General features: G+C 38.5%; 1 protein-coding gene across 5 annotated transcripts in view; it reads left to right on the top strand.

The window, feature by feature from the left end:
• SRRM1 (serine and arginine repetitive matrix 1) overlaps window positions 1-14,384 on the top strand; it is a 31,744-nt gene that overhangs the window by 13,327 nt on the left and 4,033 nt on the right. For 2 of the 5 annotated variants that reach the window (XM_047083225.1, XM_047083227.1), the window contains 5 exons: window positions 3,204-3,284; window positions 4,297-4,383; window positions 6,872-7,016; window positions 11,165-11,275; window positions 13,603-14,067. In XM_047083225.1, the coding sequence (XP_046939181.1) occupies window positions 3,204-3,284; window positions 4,297-4,383; window positions 6,872-7,016; window positions 11,165-11,275; window positions 13,603-14,067 (889 nt within the window). Of the gene's footprint in view, window positions 1-3,203; window positions 3,285-4,296; window positions 4,384-6,871; window positions 7,017-7,405; window positions 7,448-11,164; window positions 11,276-13,602; window positions 14,068-14,384 lie in introns of all 5 variants that reach the window. The other 3 variants (XM_047083229.1, XM_047083228.1, XM_047083226.1) reach the window with 3 other exon arrangements.

Below are 14,384 nucleotides of genomic sequence, written 5' to 3'. Positions count from 1 at the left end.
CAACCAGCCAGGTCTAAAATTTGGGTTCTCATTTCCCAGTTGAAAAATGTATACTTTGCCCAGCTTTCCTACCTCAAAAAGCTTGTTTTGATGTCTGGAGTGGGGAGATGGAGGGCAAGGTGCAACTTTAACTTTAGATTCTGTACCTGGTAGGATGATTTCAGAAATTCCTTTCTTGCAACACTCCACTGCTTATAAGATCAGTGACACCATTGAAATATAATAGATTTTACTGTAGTAGTTACCAATCGGGACTTTTAATATTGAGCAAATGGAGTGGGAGGGAGGCAGGCAAAGTATTTTCGGGAATTTAAAGGTGAATAATTTGTGGAGTACATTGTACATTCTCATCCGAAAGGGTCTTCAGGAAGCATTTTGTAATCAGTGGCATGTTAGTTAAACTGGCATTATCTTAGTACATAAAGCAGTATGTTGAAATCAGTGAGATATTTAATGAAATATGTTTACAGAGGATCTATATCTATTGTGACTTTAGGATGAGATCCATTTAGCCATATAAACTGTATTCTGCAGACAAAATTATTTTACCAGTTCTAGTAACAGTAACTTTACAAGTGATCTTTTGGACAAGTCTGGGAGATTAATAATTAATAGGACTATTGAAGTAAACTTAAAAGTTCTGGTTTTACAGTTGACTTAGAAGATTTCTGACTTTATGCTAGAATGATTTTGCCCCTTGAATTCTAAAAATAAAACATTAACATAATAAACTATCAGATCTTCTTTAGATCAACAAACTCTGATGAAACATTAACTATGTTAATAATGCAATGATTCAGTCATATTAAGCCAGAGTAGGCATATATAATAGATACTTATTTTAATGGTATGAATATATTGATAATAGACTTTAAACCATTAGCTAAAGAGATTGGATCAAGGTAAAACTCCAAATGTGTATTTCTGTGGGGGAAAAATGTGTATGTTCTAGTTCAGTGGTGTTTATTCAGTTGGCATTTGCCAACTATCTTGCAGATATAACCACATTTTTAGTGTATCATAGGGGAAAATGCATTCTGACATTTAGACAGCTTCTAAACACATTTTAGAACCCAGTTCTTTTAGGAAGTAACTTAGACATGGGGGGGGGGGTATAAGTAACTGGATGCCTCTAATAATTTTTCAAGAATTGAAGATTAACTGACACTTTGAAGTGGAGAATACAGACCAGAAAAATAGCCTCAAGTCCTTAAAAGTTTTATTTAAAAGCATGTGTATTTTATTCTTTGAATTTGTTAAAATACACGTTTTGAGTACACTTTTGCTTCTGTGGTTTTTAAAGTATTTTTTAATAGTTTTTTTATGTTTATTTTTGCAAGAGAGCGCGCACACACACATGCACACACGCGCGAGCGGGGGAAGGGCAGAGATAGTGAGAGACACAGAATTTGGAGCAGGCTCCAGGTTCCAAGCTGTCATCACAAAGCCCAACATGGGGCTCGAACTTGTGAACTGCAGGATCATGACCTGAGCCAAAGTCGGGACACTTAACCAACTGAGCCACCCAGGCACCCCCTTTTTAAATATTGTTTTAAGTTTATTTATTTAGATGGAGAGCGAGTGAGCAGGGAGGGGCAGAGAGAGACGGAGAGAGAGAATCTCAAGCAGGCTCCACATTGCCAGCACAGAGCCTGACCATGGGTCTCGAACTCTCGAACCATGAGATCATGATCTGAAATCAAGAGTCAGATGCCTTGACTGAGCCACTTAAGCACCCCTTGCTGCTATATTTCATGATAACTGATTAGATATTAACCATTTTTTACCCAATCCAGTAGTTTGTCCAAAACACTAGTTAGAATAATTAGTAAAATGCAGATCATTTTTGAAGTATTGTGGTAAATTCTTTAGTTTCAGTACTTTAGCAAAGATGAGCTTTCTGTTTTAGATCACTAGCTCTCTAAGTTACTGCCCCTTAGACTAAGCCTTTACAGCATTCTGAAGAAGAGTGTTAAATGAAATGTATTTGCATTCTAGGTCAACATCCCATGGTAATTGCTTTAGTCAAACAGAACAGATATGAGGGTCCTTAGGGGATCATATCTGTCTTCAAATTTAGTTTTTAGCAGGATGCTCTCAAATGATATTTCAGGTTAATCTGTGGTAAGCTTACTGGTTATATCTGTGTATACTTTTGATTTTAGTTGAAGGCGTGGACGGATATTATAAATAGGGCAGAAATTATAAATTGGTGGAAATTAAAGCCTATGCTCTAGAAATAGAGTCTTGGGTTCAGATCCTAGTTCACTTTAATTATCTATGTGACTGTGGTTGAAGTTACTGCTTTTTAAGCCTCACATTTCTCCTCTTGTAAATTGGGCTGGGGGGGTGGGGGGAGGTGGTATTACTAGCAACAGCAACAACTGCTTAATACAGCAAGCATACAAAAGATTGTTGCATAATAATTTTCCATGCAACTTGGAAAAGAGAGGTTGGGTTACTTATAAGGTGCTCACAGCTCTCTTACTACCTTAGGTATATTTCAGAGCTCCTGCCCCCTCCCCCCTTTGTAAACTTTGGCAAGAATCCTTCAGCCATAGTGTTTAATTATTTTTGTTATTGTGAGGGCTTACTTTTTTTATAGGTAGTTTAAATCCCTCATGCTATTATGAAGGTTGTATTTCTACATAGAGTCTTTAGTCTCTTGGTAGCCAACTCCTACCTCTTCTCCGGAACAAATTTCTTTCTCTGAAGATTTCATCAAATCTTATTTCTTAACCATGTATCATTTTTTACTACTTTTCTGAACCCACCTATAGCAGATGCTTGAAAGCTCTTGTGCTGATGGGGCCTGTGTAGTTGAGCGCATGTGATTTAGGTTGTGGGGTGGAACCCAGAGGTTTATTGAGTTGAAGGTTACACAGATCTTCTATGCAGAGCTTTTGTTGCTGAGAAACAGCAACTCCTGATTTCTCTTAACTGGCATTTCTCTTGGGAGAATCTTAAGATTCAAAAATCATTACGGAACCTTTTAAGCTTTTCACCAAACGTCTAAAAATGCTTGCTTCCCTTCAGGTAGTGTTGAGATAATGACAAGGTCTTGTGGAATTATGTAATTAGCAATAAATTCTTTATAAGAATAGTCTTTCTGCCATTAAGACAGTGTCTTGTGAGGTAGCTTTGTTTTTTGTTGTTTTGCTATTCCTTATATGTAAGGTGGTTTTTTTTCTCATTATTTTTAGTGACAAAACACAAAGGTACTGAGAAAAGAGAGTCCCCTTCACCAGCACCTAAGCCTAGAAAAGTAGAGTTATCTGAATCGGGTAAGTTTTCGTGTGTTTTTTTGTTTGAGCCGAATTATACTTTTTTGCACATTTGGTCAGCCCCTCTGGTTAAAGATTAATTATAGAATATGACTTAGTGGTTAAGAGCTATGGTTCTGAAGTCAGACCAACCTGGGTTGAATCCCCAGCTTCACTACTTAACTACTTTTTTTTTTTTAATTTTATTTTTTTACATTTATTTATTTTTTGAGAGATATAGAGAGAAAGAGCACAAGTTGGGGAGGGGCAGAGAGAGAAGGAGACACAGAGTCCGAAGCAGGCTCCAGGCTCTGAGCTGTCAGCACAGAGCCTGACATGGGTCTTGAACTCACAAACCGTGAGATCATGACCTGAGCCGAAGTCGGAGGCTTAACCCACAGAGCCACCCAGGTGCCCCACTACTTAACTACTTTTTTTGTTTAATTACTTAATTTATTTGAGTCTCATTTCTTAAATCTGAAATGCAGGTAACAGTACCATCCTTTAGGCTTTTGACAATTAACTGAAATAATGCTTATAAAGTTCTTAGTGCTTAACTTGACCTATAGTAAATAAGTTTATTTTTATTATATTTAGTGAACATAGTTTAAAGTCAGCTTTTTATTTATTTTTACTTATTTGTTTGTATTTTTAATGTTTATTTTTGAGAGAGAGAGAGAGAGAGAGAGTGAGTGGGGGAGGGACAGAGATGGGGAGACACAGAATTCGAAGCAGTCTCCAGGCTCTGAGCTGTCAGCACAAAGCCAGACAGGCTCGAACCCACAGGCCATGAGATCATGACCTGAGCCAAAGTTGGATGTTCAACCACCCAGGCACCCCTAAAGTCAGCATTTTAAATTGGGATTTTAAGCTTTTTGTGGTTGTTGTTAAAAAGTGTGTGTGTGTGTGTGTGTGGTTGTATTGCTTGACCCAATCGGATAAAAGTTTAAGAGACCATTTTCCATTTCAAGTATGTTACGTGTTCTGTATGTGTAACTAAAGAAACACTTTTCTAAATGCATCCATCTTTCAGAAGAAGATAAAGGTGGCAAAATGGCTGCAGCAGATTCTGTGCAGCAGAGACGTCAGTACAGACGACAGAACCAGCAGTCTTCATCTGGTATGGACATGGATTCATCTGTTTTCTACCTGTATTTCCTGATGAAAACTACTTAAAATATAAATATCCATCAGTGTAGTGAGTGTACTTAGGAAAAATACGTGCTTACATGGAAATCTCTTTAAGGGGAGGAAGTATTAGTTTTTGGTTTTTAGTTTTCAGTCTTAAAGTTTAATTTTCTTTTAAGTTGTTATGAACATAGTAGATCTTTATAGTACAAAAGTAAAAACAGAGATATAAAATTTGGGAAAGTAGATTTTTTTTTTAATGTTTTTAAACATTTTTATTTATTTTTGAGAGATAGAGACAGAGCATGAGCAAGGAAGGGGCAGAGAGAGAGGGAGACACAGAATTCAAAGCAGGCTTCAGGCTTTAAGCTGTCAGCACAGAGCCCAATGTGGGGCTCATACCCACAAACTGTAAGATCATGACCTGAGCTGAAGTCAGATGCTTGACCAACTGAGCCACCCAGGTGCCCAGGAAAAGTGGATTTCTTTTCCCAATCTCTAGTGTTACTCCTTAAAGCTTTTTTTTTTTTTTTAATGTTTGTTTATTTTTGAGAGAGAGAGTACGCCTGCATGCTGCGTAAATGGGGCAGAGACAGGGCCAACAGAGGATCCAAAGTAGGCTCTACGTTGTCAGCACAGAGGGTGAGGCAGGGCTCGAACCCATGAACCTCGAGATCACGACCTGAGCTGAAATTAAGAGTCAGACGCTCAACTGACTGAGCCACCCAGGTGCCCCTCCCTAAAGTCTTCGTTCAGAAATTTTCTGTGCCACGTATGCGGATCTGTGGTTTTAATTGGCAAAAAACGGGCACCTGGGTGGCTCAATCGGTTAAGCGACCCAACTTCGGCTCAGGTCATGATCTCACAGTTTGGGGGTTCAAGCCCCACATCAGCTCTGGGCTGACAGGTCAGAGCTCGGAGCCTGCTTTGGATTCTGTGTCTCCCTCTCTCTCTCTGCCCCTCCCCCACTCACACTCTGTCTCTCTTCAAAAATAAACATTTAAAAAAATAGGCAAAAAACAAAACAACAAAAAAATTACGTAAGCTCAAACTTTAGATTATGTTGTCTCCCTTTTTAACTTAATAGAGATATTTTTCCCTGTTCATAGATCTAATTTTTTAAATCACCAAAACTTTTTTTATTATAATAACATACTATGATTTATTGAGTCAGTCACCTACTTAGAGATGTAGGTTGTTTCTGGGTTTTTCTGTGTGTATTTTGTAAATAATTGAGTAAATAATATTTGTTATTTAATTAATAAAAATTAATTATATTAGCTCAGTGGGTCTTTGTGACCAAGTCTAGATGTGCTATTTTTGCTTTTCAATTATAAGATAGAGACAAAAACACCCCACAGCAGCATTGGGTCTGTTAAAAGCCATAGAGCTTTTGCAGTTCTTTTAACATGAAGTTAATCATAGAAAGGTTTTAAAATGCATGTAGGTCTTGGGTGTTTTTTGGTGCTTGGGACTTTACTTTAAATGTAAGTTTTGATATTTGGGAATAATTGTTATTTTAAGTTCAGGAAACCCTGTGCAAACAGTTGGGTTTTTCTCTTTGCAGTCTTGGACGTTTGCTACCAGGCCTGTAAGGAAAGGCTTGTTACATACATTTTTTTTTGTTTGTATGATAAGTGCTAGGGATGTGGAAATAAGTTCTTCAGACCCTAAGATGACTTTCAGTAGCTTTAAAAGTGCCTTAAAAAAAAATTTTTTTTTTTTAAATAAGTGCTCAGGGCACCTGGGTGGCTCAGTTGGTTAAGTATCCAACATCAGCTCAGGTCATGATCTCACAGTTCATGGGTTCGAGCCCCGTGTCAGGTTCTGTGCTGACAACTCAGAGCCTGGAGCCTGCTTCAGATTCTGTGTCTCCCTCTCTCTCTGCCCCTCCCCCACTCACACTATGTCTCTCTCTCTCTCAAAAATGAATAAACATTAAAAATTAAAAATAAGTGCTTAAAGTAAAAGAAACAAGTAATTGCTTGAAGTGCTTTTTTTAATGTTTGTTAATTTTGAGAGAGCACAAAGAGTGGGGGAGAGGGAGAGAGAGAATCCCAAGCAGAGAGATCCCCGATGGCAGGACTTGAACTCACAAACCATGAGATCATGACCTGAGCCAAAATCAAGAATCAGATGCTCAACTGACTGAGCCACCCAGGTGCCCCACTTGAAATGCTTTTTAAGCTTAGTTATTTGGCAGATCACTAGATTCTTAAGGGACGCTTATGTCTTGTTGGAGTGTGCTATGGGAATGATTTATATAATTGTATAATAATATATGTTTATGCTTGGCTTTCAAGTCATTGACCATATATTGATAGTAACCTTTGTTTAGAACTGATGGCTTACATACGTGCTCGCTATATTAGGGACTTAACTTGCTAATTTGGACACTCCTATCTACTTAGATTCAGAAAATGTGGGCAGACTCTTAAGCATAGGTGTAATGTGGTTTTTTCTTTATTGTGTAATTATAGATTCTGGCTCCTCTTCTTCCTCAGAAGATGAGCGACCCAAAAGGTCCCATGTGAAGAATGGTGAGGTAGGCAGGCGGCGGAGACATTCCCCTTCCCGGAGTGCCTCTCCATCACCTCGAAAGCGCCAGAAAGAGACTTCCCCTCGGTAATGTCTTTTCTTCAGTAGTCTTCACTGGTGTTCTGTGTAGTTGTGATGAAACTTCGTAACTTATGGGATGGGCTACAGGTTTATTTTAGAAATTGGTTAATTCCTTCATTTCAAGGGCTCCTAGAAGGAGGTGGTCAGATTTGGGAGGTTTTGGAATTTTTCTTTGCTTTATTTGGTGGTTACCACTAGTAATGAGGTGTTAAGTTTTGTACCACCATGTCATATGTCTGCATGACTAGATCAGTTAAATCATAGCATTAACTTCTGAATATCTTTGAACATGTAAAAAAAAAAAAATGAATCTTCATTAGTGATACTTAACTCCATTGAAGTAAATAATTTGGTGAATGGAATTCTTGACCTTTGTTTTTCTCCACTGCTCTCAGGATGCAAATGGGAAAGCGATGGCAATCGCCAATGACTAAAAGGTTGGTTAGACGCTACTTTGTAAATTAGGGTTACATGTCAAAGTTTTAGTGACTTAATTTGCTGTTTAGGTAACCTGATGCCATTCCTAGGTATACAGTGGGTATGGTTGTGGAGAAGTTCCTCAGATGTTTAAGTTTATTAAAAGTATATTTCTTTACATGTCAAATTAATGATAGACTTCCACAGTGTTCATTTTAGAGTACCATTTGAGCTTAGATTTTTGCGCAATTACAGTACTTGGATATTTTCCAAGAGATAGGATAATAATAATTGCTCCTTAGATTTAGTGGGGAGGGACTTTGTGATGACTTTAGGGTAGACAAGAAAAATTTGGGAAAGACTAGAAAGACTAAAGATGAAAGTGAGGCTCTGGCTCTGTTGAGTGTTTCCCACAGTAGGAAAATAGGTTGCATATTTTTATTGAACCTTTTTGATCAGGTATCTGTGGGGTTGTAAAACGTAACATTTTAGAGCTTAATAAATAGAAATAGAAATCTCTAATTGTAGCTTATCCCATTAAGTGAGAAAAAGAAAACAGGCCCAGAAGTGGTAAAATGAGTTTGTTAGGGTAGTAAGTAAAGTGACAAAGCCAGATCTTCGACCTGTGCTATTGGCATTATACCATTATACTGTCTTCACTGGTCTTCTGCTTGGGGGGAAGGGGGGTCTTAGCTGCCACTGAATTTCTGAGTATCTTTCCTGAAATGATCACATTGTCCTATTTATGGCTCACTTTTTGAAACTGTTTTGTTTTAGGTAGTCTCAATTAGTAAGAGTTCTCTTGGAAAGATTCTTTGGAACTAGTCAGCAATGTTTGCGATGGAACAAAGTAGTGTATTTGTGCTGCAGAATACTTGACAATAAAAAATAAAAAACCTTTAAGAGAAAGATAAACTTAGATGCTAAGGTATTCTGTTTCCAGCCATAATTACCCCTGACTTCTGTGAAAAGTCTAGTACAGCAGCTAAAAAGTTGCTTTACAAAATCAGGTTAGTGGTAAGATTTCTTTTTTCCACCTGTTCGGGAACTACTTTCTATATTAGAAAGCAATTTCTCCACAACACTGATGTTCATTATCCTGCTCCAGGGTGTTTTGGTTTTCCTCTTTAAAAAGGCCTCGAGTTTTAATGATGTTAGAAATTGGCTATCAGGTGTCCAGGATTTAAAGATGGAGGAAGAATTCTTTGGAATCATGCTTCAGTATTTATTCTGTTTATTTTTAAGATTTTATTTTTTTTAAGTAATCTCTACACTCAACACGGGGCTTGATCACAACCCCTTGATCAAGAGTCACACGCTCCACTGACTGAGCCAGCCAGGCATCTCAGTAGTTACTGTATTTTTAAGAGGGGACATACAGCCTGGTTGTTTTTTTTTATTATTTCCTATGTTAAGTTTGAATTTTGACAAAGTAACATTTTCCATGTTTGAAACACGTGTCTCTGGGAGTGTCTCTGGGATCGAACACTCCTCAACTTAAAGGATAACGAGGTACATTGATCATAGTATTAAGAGGTTGGCATCACATCTCTATTTCTTGTCTTCATTGCCAGCATGGCTAGTGAAGTGAGGTTGTTCTGAGAGCAGGCTGGCCCCTTCTGATAAAACCTGTCTTCCTGCATACTTGAGGGTTAGTGACATCACATATTGAGACTTACTGAAACCGGTTCTCACGCGATTTGAGGGCACACTTTCCTACTCAATTTCTGCACGCAGTTGAAAGCTTAGCTTGGCATCATTCAGAGTAACACTAGAAAATGCTTAGCTTTCTGTTGTTAGAGTAAGCGGATGAAATCTATTAAGGATTCAGAATTTCGAATAATACAGTGAACAAGCTTGACCAAATCTTGGAAATATATTAAACCTGGCATTTATGTCATTTTTTTTTTCTTTTTTTTTTTTTTAGCATATACGGAAAAATTGAAATAGATTGATCTCAAAGAAATCAGCTTTTTGTTTTAACTCTTAAAATGTGTGCCTTACCAGCTCAGGTAGAACTCTGTAGCCTTCGGATCATAGAGCCGTGTGGTGTCAAGACTCCAGTCTTAAGCGATTATTAGATTTTTCTGGCATTCCTTAAGTTATGCTAGTTTGGTTATGGTGTTATTTGTTCTTTTTGGTTATTTTCCTACATAGAAACAGGACATTGAAGGTCCTCACTGGAAGGGACCTTTTGGTTCCTCTGAGCCTTTCATTTTACAAGTGAAGATGAGGCACAAAATAAATATCTCAGGCCATTAGTGTATCATAATAGATTCTAATCTGAGTCCCAATTTTTTAATGAGAGTTTCTGGTTAGATTTAAAGAGAAGTTACATAATCAACAGTAATAGCCTCTTAGGTTATTATATTTACTGATAACATTGGGAGTTCTTTATATCACTTCATTTTCTAAGTTTGCACCTGTAAACTTTCCTTTCTTCTTTTTAAGTTAAAACCCAAATGTCTTCTCCTATTTGAAATCTTGCTTACCTGTTGAATCAGTACTGTGGTCATCTTGTCTCCCCAGGTCCTGTAATTCTCAGGTTAACCCCGCTAGTAAAGTGGTTTCTCCTTTACTGTATTTTCGTATAATTAGTAGTTCAGTATCTACATTTCATTTCATCCAAAGCTTTTCTGTCTAGATAGATTGCCTTTTATAGTTTATTATAAATCTGTTCCAAGTGAAGTCTTAGTCCCCACGAGGCATAAACAAATTGAAATTGAAAATTAAATTGTGAAAATAAAATTTAAATGAATTTCAGAATTTTTTCTGTTCTGTTAGTAACAGAGCACTCTTTAGTTTTAAAGGGAGATCAAGACTAGTAAACTGTAGAAAATATTTCCAGATTCACAGGAAACCTCAGTCCTATGCTGGGCAAGAAGTTGAAAACTACATTATGTGATTATGGCAAACTGGCTTGGTGTATATTTTAATATAAATCTGGGGAGATTGCTATGAGTTAGTCCAGTTGATACAATTTTATTTTTCATGTGTGCATTTGTGTTTGTTAAGTGTGTAACAGCTCAGAATTAAGGTTCCTAAGATTGTGTTTCAACCACACTGCTCCCAATGATAGCTTTAGTGCTCAATTTTTAATCCTTTGTTTTTGAGATAGTGTTTTTAGTTAATAGTAAGCCAACTCTTGAATAGTGGAAATACATTTTTAAAAATCGAGAACTTGGAACAGTGACATATAGATCTGGGGCCATAAGTCCCCAAATTTAAAATTTCTGAGTTAGAACATTGAACTTTACTGGGTTTTAAAGCAGTTGTTCTGTTTCTGATAAGGAAACAATCACCTAGAGAGCCTTTTTAGCACATACTGGCTAGACCATACGTAGTCTGGGCCTGGTGAGCACAGACTCAGATTAGTCTAGGTAACTGATGTGCATTCCAATGCTTTCAGGCAGTGTTTTCGAACTTTTTTTTACCCTGTGTCATGTTGAGAATTTCTATATCATGACCCAGACTCTGCATATGTATATACTGAAACAAAAATTTTACAAAACAAAATTTACCGTTAACAAGTAAAATTATGATTTTCTAAAATGCTGGTTCTCAGACAGAGCCTTGCTAATGATCCTGTTTAGTATGAAAAACATTGCTCTGAGGGATAGAGGAACAGTTGACTGCACTTTTGGTTAACAATGATTAAAACTATATCATCTGGATCACTTAATTGTAAATGCTGCTGACTCCAAATAACTTGTAATTTTTTTTTTTTTTTTTTTTAGTGGTAGACGGAGGAGGACCCCCTCCCCACCACCCACCAGAAGGCGCCGTTCTCCTTCTCCTGCCCCTCCTCCTCGAAGGCGCAGGTCTCCCACACCGCCACCTCGACGAAGGTATTTTATCGGATTTGCTAGTTGTAGCTGATGGGAACAACTTAACTTTTTTTTTTTTTTAATGTTTATTTTTGAGAAAGAGAGACAGACTACAAGCAGGGGAGGGGCAGAGAGAGGGAGACACAGAATCGGAAGTAGGCTCCAGGCTCCGAGCTGTCAGCACAGAGCCTGACGCAGGGCTCAAATGAGCCATGACATCATGACCTGAGCTAAAGTCAGATGCTTACGTGACTGAGCCACCCAGGCGCCCCTAAAATGGTTATATTTTAAGGTGTGTGAATCACATGTCAACAAAGATGTTAAATTAAAAGGTGAAGTCACTCTATTTAGTGATTATAAAGGGAAAAATACTAAGTTTACAGTGCGGAATTCTGTCAGATACCTCCTTAAGTAAGGATTCAAAGTTAGCAGTAACACATAGTGGTATTATATAATTCCCAGATACCTCTGTAGCAGCCTTACCAATTCTACAGAACCTCAGTCAAATTTATTAGGATATATCAGACAAACCCAATTGAAGGATATTCTACAAGATAACAGGGGCGCCTGGGTGGCGCAGTCGGTTAAGCGTCCGACTTCAGCCAGGTCATGATCTCACGGTCCGTGAGTTCGAGCCCCGCGTCAGGCTCTGGGCTGATGGCTCGGAGCCTGGAGCCTGTTTCCGATTCTGTGTCTCCCTCTCTCTCTGCCCCTCCCCCGTTCATGCTCTGTCTCTCTCTGTCAAAAATAAATAAACATTGAAAAAAAAAAAAAATTAAAAAAAAAAAAAAAAAGATAACCGACTAGTACTCTTTAAAAACACCAGTCACGTAAGACAGGAATAGTTATGTATTGGCAGAAACTAAGGACGCATGATAACTAAGTATAATGTAGAATTCTGATTTTTAGAACCTGGAACAGAAAAGAGGCATTAGTGGGAAACTGTGGAGTTGTATTTTAGTTAATACCAAGTTAGTGCTAGGATTAATTTCATAATTTGGATAATTTTTTTGTGGTTACGTGAGCTGTTAAGTGGCAACTCTCCATTATTTTTGTAACTCTTCCATAAATCAAAATGGTTTCAAAATAAAGGGGGGAAAAGATTTGTAATGATATTACTCAAATACGTTACCAAGCAATATGAGTGCCCATTATATGCCAGGTAAAGTGCTGTAGGTGTTTTATATACTTCATCTCTAGTCCTTGAGGTGAACTTGCTTGGTAGGTGGTATTGTTCCCATTTTTCAGGTGAGGAAATGGAGGTTCCCATTACCATGTTGAACAAAAAGTGGTCTATTGTAAAGCTGAAGATATTTTTAGCTCAAGGTCTGAACATTTCAGGAGCAAATTAGGCAGTTGGAACTGAATGTTCTATTCAGGTCTAATTTTTAAAGAGGCATGTGAGGATTATGTAGGAAATAAGCACTAAGAGGAAGTCCAGCTTGGACTTCCTCAGCGGAAGCATTGTTCTAGTAGGTAGACTTACAGTGAAAAGTGGTTTTTGAGACATAAAATGCAAGTCTGTCCTTGGCAGGGTGGGGTGGGTGTAGAGATATCTTTTAAAACTTGTGCAAGTGAACTCTTGTTATTAATACTAAGTCTAAATGCTAGCTCAAGAGAGCACCACATAGAAGAGCTCTTTAAAGTATAGATTTCCTGGGGCTCCTAGGTGGCTCAGTCGGTTGGGCGGCTGACTTTGGCTCAGGTCATGTTCTCACAGCTCGTGAGTTCAAGCCCCGCGTCGGGCTCTGTGCTGACAGCTCAGAGCCTGGATCCTGCTTCGGATCGTGTGTCTCCGCCCTCTGCCCCCCCCCCCCCCCCCCCCCGCGCGCGCACTGCGCTCTCTCTCTCTCTCTCTCTCTCCCTCTCTTAAAAATAAGTAAACACTAAAAAAATAAAATAAAATAAAGTACAGATATCCTAAGTTGCCCATAGTAGAGTCCTGCTAATGTATTTGGCTAGCTATTGCATGATGATAAGGATGTTCAGTTTATGCAAGATTCTCTTCTCAAAAAAACATTCAGATTCCATATGGATTACGTTAAATGACATAATAAACTTTAATTCCAAAAACTTCAGATTTCTCCATTAAGCAGAATGTCCTCTTTTATAGTCATCTAGGATAAACCCACTAAGTGATTTCTTTTCCTTTAAATGAGGATAAAGGCATAGTGTTTCCAATTAAATATTTTTTAAATTAATTAATTTTTAACTAATTCCAATTTTTAATTGGAAACACTTTCTACCTGGTGCTAACTACAGTGGCGCCATAACTGCTGGTTAGTTTTCTGTGCATCCTGTTGCCTTATTCTACTGGACCTTCTGACTTAATGGTGTATTTTTCCTAGGACTCCTTCTCCTCCCCCCCGGCGCCGCTCACCTTCCCCAAGAAGATACTCTCCTCCAATACAGAGGAGATACTCTCCTTCTCCGCCTCCAAAGAGAAGAACGGCTTCTCCACCTCCCCCTCCTAAACGTAGGGCATCGCCATCTCCACCACCAAAGCGCCGGGTCTCCCATTCTCCACCTCCCAAACAAAGAAGCTCCCCGGTCACCAAGAGACGTTCGCCTTCGTTATCATCAAAGCATAGGAAAGGGTCTTCCCCGAGCCGATCTACCCGGGAGCCCCGGTCACCACAACCAAACAAACGGCATTCGCCCTCACCACGGCCTCGAGCTCCTCAGACCTCCTCAAGTCCTCCACCTGTTCGAAGAGGAGCATCATCATCACCCCAAAGAAGGCAGTCCCCATCTCCAAGTACTAGGCCCATTAGGAGAGTCTCCAGGACTCCGGAACCCAAAAAGACAAAGAAGTAAAAATATTTTATGCTTTTTTTGGTTGGGAACACTAATTTGCATAGCCTTTTATGTTTGGAAGCCTTTTTTCCCTTTACTGAGAAATTACAGAAAATAAGCTGGTGGGAATACAGGCTTGTGAGGCAGGTTAAAGGTACTATTTGCAGATTTGTTTTCTGTTTTCAGGATAGTTCCTTTTGGCACACACTAAATGCCATAGGATTTTGCTTGGTTGTTAGGGGTTGTCTGGTTTATTGAGGGATGTGTGTTTCCAAAACTGAACTCTGAAGTAATGCATAGAACATTTCTTGCAGGGCTATGTATGACTGATAAA

Source organism: Lynx rufus, unplaced genomic scaffold (genome assembly GCF_022079265.1).
Source record: "Lynx rufus isolate CCGP_SWC_20201006 ecotype Redwood Valley unplaced genomic scaffold, mLynRuf1.p SCAF_2, whole genome shotgun sequence".
Classification (NCBI taxonomy): domain Eukaryota; kingdom Metazoa; phylum Chordata; class Mammalia; order Carnivora; family Felidae; genus Lynx; species Lynx rufus.
This window is presented reverse-complemented; position numbering and strand designations above follow the sequence as displayed.